At 47.7% G+C, this 18,639-nt stretch overlaps 1 protein-coding gene across 1 annotated transcript; it reads left to right on the forward strand.

Moving 5' to 3' along the window:
- Positions 1-11,094: 11,094 nt before the first annotated feature.
- On the forward strand, positions 11,095-13,818 carry LOC310746600 (claudin-9-like). Its single transcript, XM_083580530.1, has one exon. It carries the CDS (start codon positions 11,770-11,772, stop codon positions 12,424-12,426), a length of 657 nt encoding a protein of 218 aa, XP_083436656.1. The 5' UTR covers positions 11,095-11,769; the 3' UTR covers positions 12,427-13,818.
- Positions 13,819-18,639: the final 4,821 nt, after the last annotated feature.

Consider the following 18,639-nt stretch of genomic DNA (forward strand, 5'->3'; position numbering starts at 1 on the left):
ATTCCATGTTCCCTTAAACTGGGGTCAGGTTGCTGATTGGCTGCCCAGGCTGTCCGCCCTACCCCATCCCAAACTCTCCTTCCCTGACCGCTCCCCTGCCCTCTTTGCATTTGGCTTACATTTCCATTCTTCCCTCTCCCCAAATCCATGGGCTTCTGCCAAAGCATATGGGGGGCATGCAAGGAAGGCTTGGGACAGATGGATCCCAAACTAAATATTATTTGTCTGTCTGGCTACATCCATCCCTGCTGGTGAAGGGGAAGAGACACCTCTGCCCACCTTCGATCAGGCCCAAGTTCAAGCTGCAGACTTTGAACTCTCAAGCCCTCCAGCGCCTGGGCTTGCAAAGGCTGCTGCTCCCTGCCAGAACCCCCCTCCTGTGAAAATCCAGTGTGTTAATGCTGCTCACCAGGCCTTACTGAGTCACTTCCCGCCCCCATCACCTTGCACAAAGGAAATGCAAAACAGGGCCTTGTCAGCAGTTGCCCCAAGGCAATTGGAATGCCTCCCTAAAACAAGTGCATAAACATTTAGCTTTTCAGAGGCTAATGAAAGCCCTTTTGGATTTTAAAGGCATTGGGTTTGGGTGGAGGTTTTCAGTTATACAATTGACTTCCATTGTCAATGTTTTTAATTTTGTGCCTTTGAATTTACATTCTTATGAAGAGCCCTGTTGGAGCAGACCAAAGCCCCTATCTAATCCAGATTTCTCCTCTCAGAGTGGGCAAATGGGGTGCCTACAGGAAGCCCCAAAGCGGTGGTGTGATCCTGTTCCTCATCCCAGCAGTTGGTACTGAAAGGCACACTATGGTTAAGAGACACTGACATCCTTCCTTTCCACAAATTTGGGTATTCTGTTTTTAATTATTTAGTGTAACTTTTAAAGGAAGTTTTTAAAGTAGCCTTGAGTATTTGGAAAGGCAGCAAATGAAGAAATAAAGAGGGAAAGAAAGAATAAGGGATAATGGAAGGAAGGAAGGAAGGAAGGAAGGAGGGAAGGTTAGGTTAGGTTGGAGAGAGAAAAACAGACATTGGAGGCGTAAATAGCTTTGCCAGTGGTTCTGTACATCATTATGGATTCGCTGTAAAAAGCAACATGAACAAATTATGTCCATTTAGGAGAGAAAGAGCTAATAATGGAAATAACCCACATTTCTTGGAACAAAAAAGGATTGTCGGTGGATGTTGGCATCCCTCTCTCTGTTTAGCCTGGCTCAGACTTCCAAGTCCTGCTGGTGTCTCTCAAGCCTGACTTGCAAAATCTGCCTCGGCCTCCCCATCAGCCCTTCCGCCCTCCTGGCCCTCAGCCCAGGTCATGCCCTAGCCCAGTCAGTGCATGCCTTGAGGGTTTGCCTCCTTTCACATAGCTGTGGGAGTCACCCCCCACTTCCCCATTGCTACAGCACTTCTTTCTTTGGGTGACTCATTGATTTCACTCTTCCTTTCAAGATAGGGATTTTGGGAATAGCATATGTCCAGCAGTAAATCACTTTTCAGTTTTCTCAGGAGCTTGTTTTCCCAGTTTTCTTGGGATTTGTTAGGTAGTCTGCTCTGATTTTTACTTTTATCTTTACATGAACTTAAAATAGCAATCCAGTAAGGAATATGAAATAAAAGAAATAAAAGGAGAAAAAAAGGGGGGAAGGTACAAAACAAAACAAAAGGTTCACAGTCATTACCTTATAAAATAAAGTACATTCTCAAAAAACTTCACAGTGAACTAGACATTAAAACAAAAACTGACCAGATACATAGAGAATACAAGACAAATGCTATTAATACCATACAGTGGTACCTTGGTTCTCAAACATAATCCATTCCAGAAGTCTGTCCGACTTCCGAAAACGTTAGAAAACGAAGGCACGGCTTCCGATTGGCTGCAGGAGCTTCCTGCACTCAAGCGGAAGCTGTGCCGGACGTTCGGCTTCCGAAAAATGTTCGAAAACCAGAACACTTACTTCCGAGTTTTTGGTGTTTGGGAGCCGATTTGTTCGTCAACTAAACCGTTCGAGATCCAAGGTTCCACTGTATTTCATCAGCTCTGAATTTGTCATTCTGTTGCTGAACTTGGTCAGTTGCTTAACTTCCTCCCTTCCTTGATTTGATGATTTGTCACTAGGACTGAGATGCTCATTCAGGTGGGCTTCCCGTCTTGCTTCTGCAGAGATGTGAAAGACTGAACAGAATCCCATTGCCCTATCCTTCTTCCAGCCAGTTGTCAGAACAGGGAGGGCATAAAGCTGGAGAAAGACATCTCTGTGTCAAACAAAAAACAACCACACCTGTTTTCCTCTGTTCTACAAGATGCTTAAAAAACAAACAAGCCACACATGAGATATCAGAGGGTGCAGCAGGGATGGGCAGTGTTCAGAAAAGAAGCAGGTCTTTTCCACACACCCCTTTCCTGATTCCTAAGAACATAGAATCATAGAATCATAGAATCATAGAATCATAGAGTTGGAAGAGACCACAAGGGCCATCGAGTCCAACCCCCTGCCAAGCAGGAAACACCATCAGAGCACTCCTGACATATGGTTGTCAAGCCTCTGCTTAAAGACCTCCAAAGAAGGAGACTCCACCACACTCCTTGGCAGCAAATTCCACTGTCAAACAGCTCTTACTGTCAGGAAGTTCTTCCTAATGTTTAGGTGGAATCTTCTTTCTTGTAGTTTGGATCCATTGCTCCGTGTCCGCTTCTCTGGAGCAGCAGAAAACAACCTTTCTCCCTCCTCTATGTGACATCCTTTTATATATTTGAACATGGCTATCATATCACCCCTTAACCTCCTCTCAGTGGCGTAGCGTGGGGGGTGCAGGGGGGGCGGGCCGCACCGGGCGCAACATCTGGGGTTAGGGCAAATCCATGGGTTAGGGGGCGCAAATCCACGGGTTAGGGGGCGCAAATCCACGGGTTAGGGGGCGCAAATTACTTGCCTTGCCCCGGGTGCTGACAACCCACGCTACACCACTGCCTCCTCTTCTCCAGGCTAAACATGCCCAGCTCCCTTAGCCGTTCCTCATAAGGCATCGTTTCCAGGCCTTTGACCATTTTGGTTGCCCTCCTCTGGACACGTTCCAGTTTGTCAGTGTCCTTCTTGAACTGTGGTGCCCAGAACTGGACACAGTACTCCAGGTGAGGTCTGACCAGAGCAGAATACAGTGGCACTATTACTTCCCTTGATCTAGATGCTATACTTCTATTGATGCAGCCCAGAATTGCATTGGCTTTTTTAGCTGCCGCGTCACACTGTTGGTTAGGGCCACTGCTTTTTTTTTACTTCTGTCTGAAGACAATTACTGGTATTTAATATTTATTCAAAGCATTGTTGTTTTAAAAAACCTGCACTTTAGCTGAAAAAAAGACACCCAGAGTGGCTTACAAAGATCAGTAGTAAAAAAGTCGCTACCCCTCAGGCTTGCAGTCTAAAAGACATGATACCCAAGGAAAAAGGGATGGGGAAGGAGGAGGGGGAAAGCAAGCTCTGTCACCAGTTCCTAAAGTTACAGATTCTGATAAAGACCAACTTGAATGCAAACAGTAGAGGCATTTTGATGTTATGGCTTCTGCCTAGGTGTCTCTTATTTTTTAATCACAAAGACATCACGGCTGACTATGAGCTCTGGTCTCCTGCCTTCTCTCCCCCCTGGTTGCATATGCACTGCCAACCCTCCCTGTTTACCAGGGACAGACCTTTTCTTTTTTTCCTTTGATGCCTGTCCCTGGTAAATCATTGCCCCTATTTTTGCCTTGGGGGCAGCTTTGTTAAAAGTCTTGTTCCTGTGAATTGCCATGGTTCTCATTCTTCAGGCATCACCTTCCTTCCCAGGGTCTCTGGAAGTTACATTTCCAAGTAAGGAGTGGATGTGTTTTGTCTCTGGCTGCATATACACACCGTACTTTTAAAGCACATTCAAAGCACTTGATTTAACCCAAAGAACCCTGGGAACTGTAGTTTGTTAAGGGTGCTCAGATTTGTAGTTCGGCAATGGGTTAAGACCAGAGCTCCATGTAAAATTAAATGCTACAGGTGCAATGCGCTGCACAACCTCCCACATCAGACCCAGTAGCTCCTGAGGAATATTTTGTGCTGCTATTATTGTTGCAGGTTGATCATGTCTTTCTCCTTAGCCCAAAGAAAAAAACCCACTTTTTGACTTGCAACTTAGCGGAGGGCAGGCAATCGAAGAATGAGGAACTGCAGCAAATATAGAAAAAGAACTTTCAGTACAGTGGTACCTCGGGTTACATATGCTTCAGGTTACAGACTCCGCTAACCCAGAAATATTACCTCAGGTTAAGAACTTTGCTTCAGGAGGAGAACAGAAATCATGCAGTGGCGGCGCAGCTGAAGCAGGAGGCCCCATTAGCTAAAGTGGTGCTTCAGGTTAAGAACAGTTTCAGGTTAAGAACAGACCTCCAGAATGAATTAAGTACTTAACCCGAGGTACCACTGTAATGTGAAACCATGGACGGAGGTGGGCAGGCGAGAGCTCAGACCCTGTTCATGCGCCCAATTTTGCAGTCATGCCCCTGCTTTCATCCCGCCTGTCAAATGTCGGTGGGTCAATGTGTCTTCCAGTCCTGGCTTGGGAGTGAGCACAAACCATTGTTTGCCTGTTTGGACAAGGATTTGAAGTTGCCAATTGCTGAAATGCGTGAAGGGAAGAAGGAGGGGGCAGGAGGAGGGAACGTGCAAACTTGGCATGTTCCTGCCTTCTTGGTGGTGCTTGACTATAGACTTTACGGTGATATTTTTTTTAAGCTGCTTTTATCAAAGAGGAAAAGCACTCTTCAGATGCTTAGAAGACCTTTCTCCTTGGGGCCTTAAAAAAAACCCAACAACACGCACGCAACTGCTAATTTGTTCCAGTCGGGGAAAAGGCACACTTACACCTACTTAGAGGCAGCATAATAGAATTTTTTGAAAACAAAAGCTGGGGATGCTATTCAGATGGTGTGCAGCCCCACTACAAGGACACCAGGTGGAGCATTCCTGTAGAGCTGGTTGTTGATGGGGATGGAGGGGGGGGAGGGCAAGGTGGCAGGACACTTGATCTGTCCCAGGTGAGGCAGCTCCAGGCCTCCTTGTTTTCCTTCACTGCCTTCCTTTGTTCTCGGGCCCAGTCCATCTCCCTTGACAACGCGATCCTATCTGCCTGCGAAACGGGAACATAGGCACCGGTTGCACGCAGCAATGACCTACTAAGCAAGCTCCTGGCGGTGTTCTCTTCTCGCTCCCCCCTCCCCTCTGGCCTGTTCCAGCAGCGGGCGATGGTTTCAAGTAACCCTCCTCCGAGAACTCACCTGTATTGCGCCAGCTGTCCTCACCAGCATGTCAAGCCTGGCGAGGCCCAGCAGAACCACTGGGAGACATTTCACAGAGGGGCAGCCTTTCGGAGGAACTTGGGGTTAGGCGGTAAAGGGCTGAGGAGACACCTGGCTTCAAATCGCCCTTCAGCCGTGAAGCCCCCACTGGGAGTCTTTGGGCCAGCTAGTCTCTCTTGGTCTAATCCTACCTCACAGGGTTGTTGTGAGGAGGAAAAAAATGAGGGGATGGGCAGAAGCAATGAATACTGGCCTGAGCTCCATGGAGGAAAGGCGGGATTATAAACAAATACGTTAAATCAGGAGTGGTGAAACCATCACCTCCTGCCTACTTTCCTGAAATATATCTCCTATCATCCCTGACTATTGAGCATGCTGGGTGGGACTAATAGAAGACACGAGCCTAACAATAGCTAGAGGTCCAGGGGTTCCTTAACCCAGTGGTTTTCAACCAGTGTGCCGTGGCACCCTGGGGTGCCTTGAATGATGGTCAGGGGTGCCGCGGGCAACACTGGCCTCTGTCCCTCTTTCCTTCCCTCTCTCTCCTCTGATGCCCTCTTGCATCTCTGCCTCCCAAAGGCTTATGCAGCTGTTTGTTGCAATAGCCCTGTTGACCAGCTCCCCAGGCAAATGCTGCCTCTGGGGCTGGCCAGGGGGTGCTGGTTGCCAAGAGCTGAGGTGGCCTCGGAGTAAGCAAGCAAGCGGGTGAGGGAGCCCAGCCAGCCAGTCCGCCAGCCCTTGCTGTTGGGAATGGACAGACAAGTCCCAGGCCCCTGTGGGGCAGTGTGAGGAAGCACCTCTCTTTGGGGCAGGGGAGGGGCAGCTCAGAGACCAGGGGCGGTGGCAGCGGCTGCCCAGAGGACTCCCAAGGAGACGGGAGAGGAGGGGAGGCTGAGGGAACTCTCCCCTAGGGAGGGTGTTCGAAAAAGGGTGAGAGAGCTCTGCAGGCAAGGGGGTGACGTAACTGGGCTCCTTTCTGGTGCCACAGAAAGAATGTAGTTGGTCAAGGGAGCCGTAGAAAAACTCTGCCTTATCCCACTGCATTAAATAAATAAATTACATGCATCCATACATTTTTATTGTCAATGCTGTAAGCTGCCTTGGACTTTTTTTTTTTAACGTAAGGAAAAGGCTGTAACTATTTCAATTACAAAACCCCCCAACACATTCAGCTCTGGACATGTAGACTAGGAATACAGGAGAGAGTATCTCAGCACATATACAGAGTTCCTTTTGCTACTGAGTAGGTATTTTCTGCTGCCATATATATCACACATTGTGGCACAATAGGTCAGTGCATCTGGCTGTTAACCAGACGGTTGGTGGTTTGAGCCCACCCAGGGACGGCTGTGTGCAGGATTCATGCGTTGCTGGAGGTTGGATTGGATGATCCTTAGGGTCCCTTCCAACTCTGCATTTCTATTATCTTCCAGGTCAGAGGGTGTATCTACTACGCGGAGTGTGAGGCAAGGGTTTTCTGCATGTTTTCAAAGCCTGTGCTCAGACCTGGGAGGTAAGCATTCACCCTGGTTTGTCAGAGTGTGTAGTCAAGTTGCAGCAGAAACTACGCAAGAGTCTTGTGGCACCTTTAGATTACTTTTGTGTGTGTGTGTGTTACGGTTTTGTGGAACACAGCCCACTTTATCAGATGCTCAAAGTGTTATCCTGAGTTGCAAACAGTGAGATCAGAAGGAAATGAAGTGCAGAAAGTACAGACAGTGGTAATTATGTTATTAGCAGTGACCATTCAAAAAAGAAAAGTAAATAAATTGTTGTTGATAACACAGACGTTCTGGCACTGGTAACGCAATTAACGAACACACACAGTGTAATAAAAACACAGGACATTTAGCATTGCTGCTCCCATGCTGTGGAATTTCTTTTAGCAGAGATTTGGGAGGCATCCTCACTTTTGACTTTCAGGTGTCTCCTGACATGGGTGTTGCCAGGATTTTTGTTGGGGGGGGGAGGGGCAGGGCTTTTGTTGAGGAGGGGCAGAATCTCAGTTAGCTATGTACTGTATTTTTATTGATGGGGGGGCAGCTGCCCCTCACGCCCCCCCTTGGCTACGCCATTGCTTCCTGAATATTTTTTTATGCTGACAGGCCTTTGCAGCTATTTAATTATTATTTTTTATTATCGAGTTGGAATATTGATTATCTGTATTTTAATTTTTGCTTCATGCAGTCATTTACCCTCCCTGTCCTGTCCAGATGGGGGTGTAACCTGGGCCACCAGCCAAAGGTGATGGAAGGCACTTCAGGCCACTGAGACCACCTGAGCCTCAAACAACAGCAAAGGATTCAGGTGTACCCCCAAGCTATGTACCCGCTCCTTCAGAGGGAGTGTAACCTCATTCAGAGCAGACAATCTACCAACCATCTGCCCCACTTTTTATCTGTAAAATGTGGGCATGTTTATCTTTTCCTTTTCCTTTGAGGAGATTCTCAGAGTAGCCTGGTGACTCCTGAATTCTGTGATGGCCTGTCAGTTTGAGCCTGCTCTAGCACCTGCTATAGGTTGGAAGCAGGGAGCTCCAGGGGTTTCCGCTATGTTGTTCCAGATCAGTGGTGGAGACGTTGTGTGGCCCTCCAGGTGTCAGTTTATTGTTCAACTTAAAGGTAAAGGGACCCCTGACCGTTAAGCCCAGTCATGGACGACTCTGGGATTGCGGCGCTCATCTCGCTTTACTGGCTGAGGGAGCCGGCGTTTGTCCACAGACAGTTTTTCCGGGTCATGTGGCCAGCATGACTAAGCCGCTTCTGGCGAAACCAGAGCAGCGCACAGAATCGCTGTTTACCTTCCCGCCAGAGCGGTACCTATTTATCTACTTGCACTTTGATGTGCTTTCGAACTGCTAGGTTGGCAGGAGCTGGGACAGAGCAATGGGAGCTCACCCCATCGCAGGGATTTGAACTGCTGACCTTCTGATCAGCAAGCCCTAGGCTCTGTGGTTTAGACCACAGCCCATTGTTCAACTTACTTACATATTAAATTCATATCCCGCCATTCCTCCCAAAGGAGCCCAAGGCAGCAAATGGCAAGAGATAAAGCATTAAAAAAATAAAATAATAATAATAAAAAATCTCAAGAAAATAATGCCAACACAGATGCAGAGCAAGAAACATCTCGACTTAAAAGCCTTGTTGGAAGATGGTCTTCAGTAGGCACAAAAAAGACAACAGAGACAATACCTGCCTTAATATTCAAGGGGAGGGAATTCCAAAGGGCAGATGCCACCACACTAAAGGCCCAATTCCTATATTGTGTAGAAATGTCCTCCTGATAAGATGGCACCTGCAGAACACAGTGATTCAGTAGTTAAGAGAGGATACGATCTTTCGGGTGTTCCCAGCCAGCATCGATGATGGTCAGGGATCATAGGGGTTGTAAACCAGCTGCATGTGGAAGCCACAGATTCCTTTGCTTGTTGCAGAAAAGAGTAATCTCTTGTTTGGAGGGAAACCGCTATGCTAAGGTTACAAACTGTTTGAAAATGCACTGGGCAAAATAAATTGTCCATGGGTCCTTCTTATCAACTGCGGTTGCCACATTATCAACCTCCTTCAGATTTATGTGTGCTTAAGCTGCTCTTTATCAGGCTTTGATAACATGACTTGTTTTTGACCTGGAGACAAAAGAACCCCTTTAGACCGCCTAATCCTGTTAGTTTCTTGCCTTGAACCAAGCATGCTGTGGATGTTTACTGCTATTAGTAGTTGATACTATGTATTAGTATCATTAGTAGTCTACTAAAGATAATTTATTATTTATATGCCACCCATCTGAATGGGTTACTCCAGCCACCCTAGTTTTCCATTGTTTTTGGACCTTGGAGTGCTATTGACTTTTAATTTTAAAATGTTTTTTTTAAAAAAACAACACCACATCTGTTTATTTTGCTTTCACTTTTGTTTAGATACAAATGGTATTTTGCTTGTTTTACTGCATATGACTTCCTTTCTTCAATGTTTTTAATTGAAATGAAAACGAAAAAACAAATAAGTTTTTGTAGGGATTTTAGTAGACATGTGGATACTTCCTCTCCTGCCTGAATATGAATGCTTTGAAGTGCTATGTATTACTTACTATATTTGTCTCACTGCTATTTACCTCTCAGGATTAATTTAAGGAGATCTTATTGGTCTAATCAGAAACAAAAACCAGGCATAAAACTGTTTTCCTATCATAGCTTCAAAAGGCCACCAAAATTATTTTGATGCCCGTGTTGTGGACTGCTAACTGGGTTGCTGTTATTTTCTAGAGTTAACATGCATTATTGCGTTTTGCATTATTGTTGGGCTACCTTTCCGTGCAATAAATGTTGTAGCCACTTAGCTGTGTAAGGCCCTGTATACATTACCAGCTTAAAGCACAACTAAGGTGGAATCTACACACGCATTAAAAACGCTGTGAAAATGCTTTTTTTAAAAAAAGTTTTGAAAAATACACTGAATTCGGCATAGCTCACTGTCACCATCTAGTGTCGCATTTGTACATTGCTCTTTACAACACATTTAAAAACATTTTATTTGCAGCTGTATAGCTGAGTCCTAGGTCGTTCTTTTTATTAATTCAGATCAAAGCAGTGCATCATACAAAATGAAGGGAGGGGTGTGGATTATGGTTATCATCGTGTGTACTGCACACCGCTTTCCAAAACAGTGGTGGGAGCACACTGGAGGCGGAATAAACAGGGAAGTGAACCCTGCCTGAGTCCCACTCTGTGGGTTTTACTGGAGCAAACTTGCTTAGGATTGGGTTTGAAACAGCTTTGTTATGGCAACAAGTGAAAGGAGGCTACACACAAATGCTGATTATTTCTGGCATCTGTGTCCCACCCTCCCTCCAGAGAGCTTAGAGAGGCCTACGTGGCTGTGCTCCCCATTTTCACATGAAGTTAGGCTGATACTGAGTGACTTGCCCTGTTTCGTCCGTTGAGCATCGCACCTTGAGCCCTGTTTAGGGAAGTATTTAATGTTTGAAGTTTTATTCTGTTTTTAATGTTATGTTGAAAGACGCCCAGAATGGCTGGGGAAACCCAGCCAGATGGGCGGGGTAGAAATAATAATTTTATTTTTATTATTGTTGTTGTTATTGTTATTATTATTATTACTTGCTTGGGGATTTGAACTTGGCTCTGCCCACGCAAGTGTACAGGGTCTCAATTGCAAAGTTCACCCACACCTCAGATGGGAAACCTTTGGCTCCCCAGCTTATAATACCCATTTCCCTTGAAGATTGGCCGTTCTGCCTGGGGAGCTGGAATCCAAAAACATTTGGTGGGCCACAAGTTTTCCCCACCACTGACCCCCACCACCCTGAAGGGAGCTGCGTTTGTGCAATGGGTATAATATGGAATGTGTGGGTGCCTCTAACTAGGCACCCTTTCCATCATCATCATCATCATCATCATTATTACATATATTGCATGTTCATCATTTCTTTCATTATGCTGCAGAGTGAAGTTGGCTGGCACGGGGAATATCAGAAACTCCCTTTCTCGCTTGATCGCTCGCTCTTTCTCTTTCCCCCCACCTCCCTCCTTCTCTCCACCTCTGCTTGTTTTTCTCAGCCTTCTCCTCCCCTCCCACCCTTTCCCCTCTAGAACGGGCAGCTTCCCAACTCGCCAACAGAAAATAAAGAAATATTCAAACTCTCTCCTCGACACCACCACCCATTCTGTCGTTACCATGGAACCCCCAATGCCCTTCTCGGCTTGGGCTGCCTGCTCCTCCCACCCACCTGTTGGGGGTTCATATAACCCGCCCCTCCCTGTCCCTAAGCACGGGCTCCCACGGGATCCTTCTAGACAACAGCAGGTACCTGTGAAGGAGAGCAAGTTCAATAACAAGCAGCCTGCCGAAACCAGGGAGGGGAAGAGAAGACGGAGGATCTGTCCAGCTCCCACCATCGCTAGCAGCTTCTTCCTGGGCCTCTTTCCTTTGCTGGTTCCACCGCACCTGTCTGCCTTTGGTCCGGCCAAGCTCATAAAAGGACAGGTATCCCTGGACGACTCCACATCAGAGACCATCTCTTGGATGCTGTTGACTGCCATCTTCCAGGCTGGCATCCCCAGTCGCAGGTAACACAAGAAGGCCTCTTTTGTAGCCGTGTCGTCAACCGGTCCGATAAAGAGACTCGGTTTTGCAGAGGAGCCCCATCAGAAACCCTCCTCCTGGGCCCACAAGTCACTGGAATAGCCTTCCAGGACTTACTGTCTGAAGCTGCTCTTTGGGGAAATACGTTATCTCCCATTGCAGCATCCTTCACTCTGAAGACCGTGTGTCTTTGAATTCTCACCCACATTGATCCCTGTAAAAGACAGCCTGCCTTCGGACACTGCCGCCCGGTAAAACGTGCGTTCCCCGACCCTCCCAGAGGGTGGCGGAAGAAGGAGTACGTGTCTTGCAGCAGGCTAAGAAAGCGAGTCTCCGCTCACAATGTCCTCCGCAGGGCTGGAGATCTTGGCCATGGGCCTGTGCATTGTTGGTTGGATAGGGGCCATCATCGCTTGCGCCCTGCCCATGTGGAGGGTCACCGCGTTTATCGGGAACAACATTGTCGTGGCGCAGATCATCTGGGAGGGGCTGTGGATGAACTGCATCGTGCAGAGCACCGGGCAGATGCAGTGCAAGATCTACGACTCCATGCTGGCCCTCTCGCAGGACGTCCAAGCCGCCCGGGCCCTCATGGTCGTCTCTGTGCTGCTGGCCATCCTGGCACTGCTGGTGGGCATCGTGGGAGCCAAGTGCACCAACTGCGTGGAGGACGAGGGGGCCAAGGCACGCATCGTCATCACCTCGGGGGCGCTCTTCATCATCTCGGGTCTCCTGACCCTCATCCCGGTGTGCTGGTCGGCCAACTCTATAATCCGTGACTTCTACAACCCAATGGTGGTCGAGGCACTGAAAAGGGAGCTGGGGGCCGCCCTCTATGTTGGCTGGGCAGCTTCCGCACTTCTGCTGCTCGGAGGGTCGCTCCTATGTTGCTCCTGCCCGCCGCGGGAAGACCGCTACCCAGCCCGCATTGGGTACTCCGTCCCGGCCAGATCCACTGCACCTCCAGGCAGTGGGATCGACAAGAGGGACTATGTATGAAGAGCTGTGGTTGGGGGGAGGGTAGACTTGCCAGATGTTGCTAGGCCCAAACCCTGACAGGAGTTACTGGCCCAAGGACTTTTTCAGCGGGGAAAATGGGACAAAGCCAATCGGTATGGGTTGAGCCGTGATATCTGGCAATTCTCAGTTGCGTGCACATGCACAGGTGTATGTGTGAGACCATGAGCGGGTGGGAGATTAGGGGCAAACATGAACAAATAAACGGATATGTGAGAGAATGAACAAACAATTAGGAAAGAGATGAGTGGGGCAGCAAACACAACTGGAATGCAGAAACTGTACCTGAGGAGGCTGAGCAAATGAGAGCAGGGAGATGGGACAAGGATAATGCGGGCCAAGTTAATGGCTAAGCCAGCAAATGATTGTTTGGGAATGGAGGCATAGGGGCAGATAAGAATGGAGAGGCACTTGTGAACAAACAAAACGCAGGCAGAAATTTGAGAAGAGCCAGGGAAATTAAATATGAGAGAAAGAGGAAACACTGAGGTCTGTCTGTCTTGTTATAAAGCAGCTCTGCTGCAAGAACCAGCTCATGCGAAAAAGTTTCGTCAAGAACAAAAAGTGAGGGGGAAATGGAGAGTCAGAGAATAAGTGGGTTTTAATATTGGAAATGGCGAATGGATGCTGACATGGCTGAAACAAAAGAGGGAATTGACGGGGTGAGGTTTGAGGGTGGAAATGAAACTAATCAAAGGAGAAATGGGCAGGGTAAGCAAGCCTACCCAAACCTGGCATATCAAGAACAAAGAGACCACAAGGGATGTGGAGAATGGAGGCAAGGCACAACTTCCTCACAAGGCTTGTGTGAGAATGGCAGAATAAAATGGGAAGTGACGAACAAGAGCCTTGGTTTGGTGAGTGCAGGGGGGCTAGGCAGGATGTGGCAGGAGACCCTGACCCTCTTTTGCCTTGGACTGGTGCTATTTGCTTGCTGGTTAATAATTTGTCAAGGCTTTGGCTACTCCTAGAGGCCTGGACAAACAGATGAGGATGTTTTGCCCCTGTTGCTTGCTCCCTACCACAGCCTGCCTCAGACAGTGCAAGGAGGAAATCTATGTCTCTCTCACACACCCAAATGCATTAGGCTCCCTACTGCTCACAGATTTGGGAAGAGAACCCAGGTGTTCTGGCTTCCACCCCCCTCTGTTATTGGGATGGGGGTGAGAAACAGGATTCTCAGCCCTGCCCCCCCTTTTTCCCTTCAGAAGCTTCCTAAGGAAAGGGTGGGGTGGGGGGACTTCCTGAGGTAACTCTTTTCCCTTGAGCAAGAAGGGTCAAATGGGACTCCCTTTTGTGATCCCTCCCTCCCAGAGGTCTGTGTGGTGTTACTGAAAACTGTATTATTCAGATAAAGAAGATAAATGTTTGTAACCTATCTGTCTCTGGTCTTATTTTTGGGGTGAGGAAAGGGGACTGCAGACCTTTTGGAAAGTGAGAGAAAAGCTTAATTACAAAGGGAGGGGAGGGGGACACAGAAACAAATGTGGGGAGGATGGATAGTGAATATATTGAAAATATATTGAAAAGTGCTTCATTTGTAATAGGTGGAGTGTGTCGGAAGTTTATGCATATCACGCATCACTCACTCTGACATAGAAGCTCTAAGCTTCCCTGTTTGGGGACTATTTCTGAGGAAAGGCACTCTGTATAAGCTCAGGAGGACTCTTCTTCACCGCTTCATCTACTCATGCTCTGCCATTCAAGGTGGTTCCTTAGCAAAGCCCCCAGCCTTCTCAGGCTCTTGTGAAATGGAGGCACAGGAACTCTGACATATATTTCCAGTTCTACATTTTATAGTGGTGATACTATTAATAACCTATCTGACACCAGCAAGTAGTGGGTCCCAACCCACCAGTTGAAGACTAAAGTGTTAGACAGCATCATTGGTATACATCGTCAAACAAGCAGGTCCTGGGGCTCACACTTGCCTAATAGCTGTGCCCCTTTGGACTCTGAAGCCCCACCCCTACTCTTGAATATGTTAGAGTTGGCAGGCGGTGAGTGAAAGGCATTTCAAACATTTTCGCATCAGGGGTACCTTTTCAGCCCGCTTGAAAGTAAAAAAGGAAAGGTGGGGGGGACAAACTCTCCCAGATAATGCCTGATGGGGGAGATTTGAGGGTTTTGGTTTTTTAAAAAATGGTTCTGGGACAAAACTCAAATTAAGCATCCCAAGGAGCACAGGCCAAAGAGCAGAGGCTGTCCTGGAGTAGAAAAGTGTGTCAGGACAGGGATTGGCTTCTTTATTAAAGAGAACGCGAGTGTAAATGAACGGGAAGGCCAAAGGGCTGACAAGGTGTGTTTATATGTGGGGGGAGGGGACAGAGGAAGCTGGTTTATTCCGAGTCAGACCATCAATCCAGAGAAAGAGCTCAGTACTGACAATGACTGGCAGCTGCTCGTCAGGGTTTCAGTGGGGGCTCTTACTCGCATTTACCAGAAGATGCTGGAACCTTCTGGATGTAAGGTATGCGCTCTGCCGCTGAGCTGAAACGAGTCCCCTTTACTCCCAGATACAAGGGAACTTCTGAGAGAAATTCATTTTGCCCATGCTCAGAGGCACTCCGCTCCTTATTACTGCTTTACATTTTGCAGTGTGAAGGCCTGACATTGAAGAATGGATGGTGTGTGTGTGTGTGTGTGTGTGTGTGTGTGAGAGAGAGAGAGAGAGAGAGAGAGAGAGAGAGAGAGAGAGTGCACACCTCGTTTTCTAGGCTGATCCTCAGCTCAGATGAACACCTGTGTTCTGGATGCAAAATACAGATGCACACACCAATCTACAATGCAAAGTGTGTGACTTTTCCAGCTGGGCTTTGGGCAGCTGCCAGGGCTCTCTTTCCCCTCAGCTTTCCCCTGGCATCTGGGTCTAACTGCCATTTTTATTTCCCAAAACAACCCCCTGCATTGTAGTGCCACAGTCTGGGACACTGTGGGAAATCAAAATGGCAGCTCCCCCCCCCCGACACATGGCGCAGCTCAGAGCACTGCTGCTGCCTGTCAGAGATGCCACATTAGCCTGTCAGGGCCTATCCAAGGATATTTTGATTGGTGCCTTCTTAAACCTGGATATAGCTGTACAGGAAACTAATATCCTTTGCACAGCAATTAGGACACAATTTGGGATTCCCACAGGCATCTGTGAGAACAAGATGCTGGACTAGAGGGGGGGGGGTCAGTGGCTTGATCCAGAAGGGCTGTGTAAACCGTTATAATGGGCTGGTACTCTGGGAGACCAGGGCTCAAATTCCCACTCAGCCACTGGGTGACCTTGAGCCGCTTAACTCTCAGGCTGACCTACCTCACAGGGTTGTTGTGGGATGAAACGGAGGGAGGGAGAAGCACACATGCCACCTTGAGCTTGTGAGCAAAGTAAATGTAATAATAAATAATTAATTTAATGCATAAATATAATTAAAAACAGCAAATAAATGTTATTCTATCCATACATTATGTGCTGATGCCATCTCTCCCGCTCAGCCCCGCCCCAGTATGAAATACAGGCAGGGTTTCTGTCACCTGCCTTTCCTAACTGTCTAAAAGAGGCTAGAAACCTAATGAGTTTCGTGGCATGGCGATCAATGACACTTGTTCTTTGAATTTAGCCCATAGGGAATGGCAAGCATTTCCTTGAAATGAAGAGAAAGGGAGAAAGAGGATGTGAGTCACCTCACTCCACACAACAGCCCTCCCCGGTCCAGGTGAAACCCACAGATCGCCTGAGGAGAGGGGGTTAAATCCAGTACGTACCAGAAGCCCATGGAGCAGCATATGGTGTTTGCTCTGTGTAGACAAGCGGTGCTTAATTTCTCAAGGATAGGTTTAAAAGATCATATCCTCTTGAATAACAAAACCGCTAAACTGAAAATCTTTCCCCAACCCCAGATATACGTATGTGGGGGGATTTGTACACGTTCAGGAACTCTCATTGCTTCCCAGTTTGGGCTGAAACCTTCCTTCAAAGGAAGGACAAAGTTGAGCTTTTTTGGGGAACATCTCTCCCCCCCAAAAAAAGTTTTGGGGCTTTTTTGGATTTTTTATTTTTTTTGCTTTACCCCCCCTTGCCATACATCTCGGTTTTCCTGGACATTTTTCCTGATTTTGCAAAAATCCCACGGACACCAAAATGCTGTGCGATTTCCACGAAAATCCGGACGTATGGCAACCCTACCTGGGGTGAAACCTAGAACAAATTGAGGCCTATTGCAGGTGGCAAGATGGGGTGGGTAGAGGGGAGAACAAATTCCACAGGGAGAGGTTGTGGAAGGGGGAGTGCAAGACTACAGACACCCTTCCTTCCTAATTGGGGGGGGGCAGGTACATTAATTTGAGCCAAACATAAGGTGACTGTTCTAAGAAAAAAAAAGTTGCGTGAGGGGGGAAAAATGAAGAACTTCACTTCCCCATTCCAACTGCAATTGTGAAGGTGGGGGAGCAACATTTTTGCGAAAGAACTGGGGAAGTTGAGAGACAGGCATGAAAGAATCAGATCTGCCCCACCAACATCTTTTGGAAATCCCCCATTTCAGTTTGAAACTCCCTATGAGTGAGTCTGTCCGTCTGTCTCACACGCCACTTTGAATGAGCTCAGGTGCTGGCTATCCAGGCCGTGAGAGCAACCTGGCAGGCTGGCTGGCTTTCCTCTACTTCAGCAAACAAGCAGAAGTGCAGGACATCCACCCTCCCCCTGCCCCACACCACCACCCACCTCCCATTTTCTTGGATGTGGGCCCAGTAGTCGACCCCTGTAAGGCGAGATCCCTGCCTGACTTCTTGGAGGGCTACCAGTACATTCCAGTGCCAGGCCGAGCCTTCCACAGCCAGACACGTAGGGACAAGGAAGCCGATCTCCCTGGCATGAGATGCGAGTCTCCTCCCGTCAAAACTGGCATGAAGTGGGACGTACAGGGTGGGGGTCTGGAACAGAGGGCAATGGCGGACAAGCCGCTGCAAGGGGAACTCTGGGAAGAAAGAGACTGGGGAGGGGACAGGAGGCTGTGCCACAACCCCCTAACCTCATGCCGGCTTGCTTTCTCACCCCCAATATATGTTGACTGCAGTCTTAGTGCTGTAATTCCCTCTTCTGTTTTGCTATAGTCCCCGGAACATTTGCTGCCTAATGCAACCACACGCAAGATGCAAAATCCCAACTCTACACTCCAGAGTTTGTACATAGCACCCACGTTGTGAAATCCAGGGAGAAGCATCAGTTCCTTAACATCCTACCCCCTGAAAGCCAGCAGAGTGTAGTGGCCATCATGGGGAGTCCCAGATTTGTCTCCTCACTTGGCCACGAAGTTCACTGCGACTGTATTCACGCAGGCTTTTAAAAATCTTGTTTTTCCAATGATTCCCTGTTAATTTCTGCATTATATTTGAGCTTTCATGTGACGTAAAAGCCACTTCTAGAAAACAAAAACTACAGCATGCGTTTAGCACTCATTTCCATGTTATTTGATCCCAGAAAAAGAGGGAATCTGCAACCCCCTTAACTCAGAAAATTGTGGGACTAACACCATGAATTTGGGGGCATGCAGTTCTTTTCTGCCTTTTTCATGGGGGAATCATGAGGGAACAGAAAAAAAGAAGCACGCAGGTGCGGAAAGTGGGGGGGAGTAGTATTTTTGTCCAGTGACGGTCATTGTCTCGCTCTGCACCCTCTGGTGTGAATGAAATTTAGTGTGACATGCTGGTATATCGGTCAAGGAGCCAGAGTTTCATAACAACAGGGACTGCAGTGTGAAAGGAACATTTAGAAAACAGGTCAGAACCGCTAGCATTATAGTTGGGAAAAGTAACACAATATTCCAGAAGTCTGAATGCATCCTTAAATGGCTTTGAGCCAATCTCTTATCTCTCAGCCTAACTTACCTCACAGGTTTGCTCTGAGGATAAAATGGGAGGGAACCTGAGCTTTCGAGGAAGCGTGGGTGGAAAAATGTGATGAATATGGATTATTTTTCCCCCTTCGGTTTCTTTCCTGTGGTGTTTTGCTGCCTGGAATAAAGGTTAAAGATCCCCACCTCATTCCATTCATGTACAGAAGGTAGCTAGGTTGTGAGTTGAATATAACAGTGGGCAGGACAGGAGGCCAGTTTTGTAGCCCAGGACAGGCCATGTGGATCACACTTTCTGTCATCTTAATACCTCACCACCATTGCTCCCTCAGCCTCCTCTGAATCTGTTACATTCACA

The sequence above is a fragment of the Podarcis filfolensis genome, assembly GCF_964270895.1.
Source record: "Podarcis filfolensis genome assembly, chromosome: 13".
Taxonomy (NCBI): Eukaryota; Metazoa; Chordata; class Lepidosauria; order Squamata; family Lacertidae; genus Podarcis; species Podarcis filfolensis.

Bases quoted from the DNA above. Each gene is read 5' to 3' on its own strand.
- LOC310746600 (XM_083580530.1), top strand. From the start codon at position 11,770: ATGTCCTCCGCAGGGCTGGAGATCTTGGCCATGGGCCTGTGCATTGTT.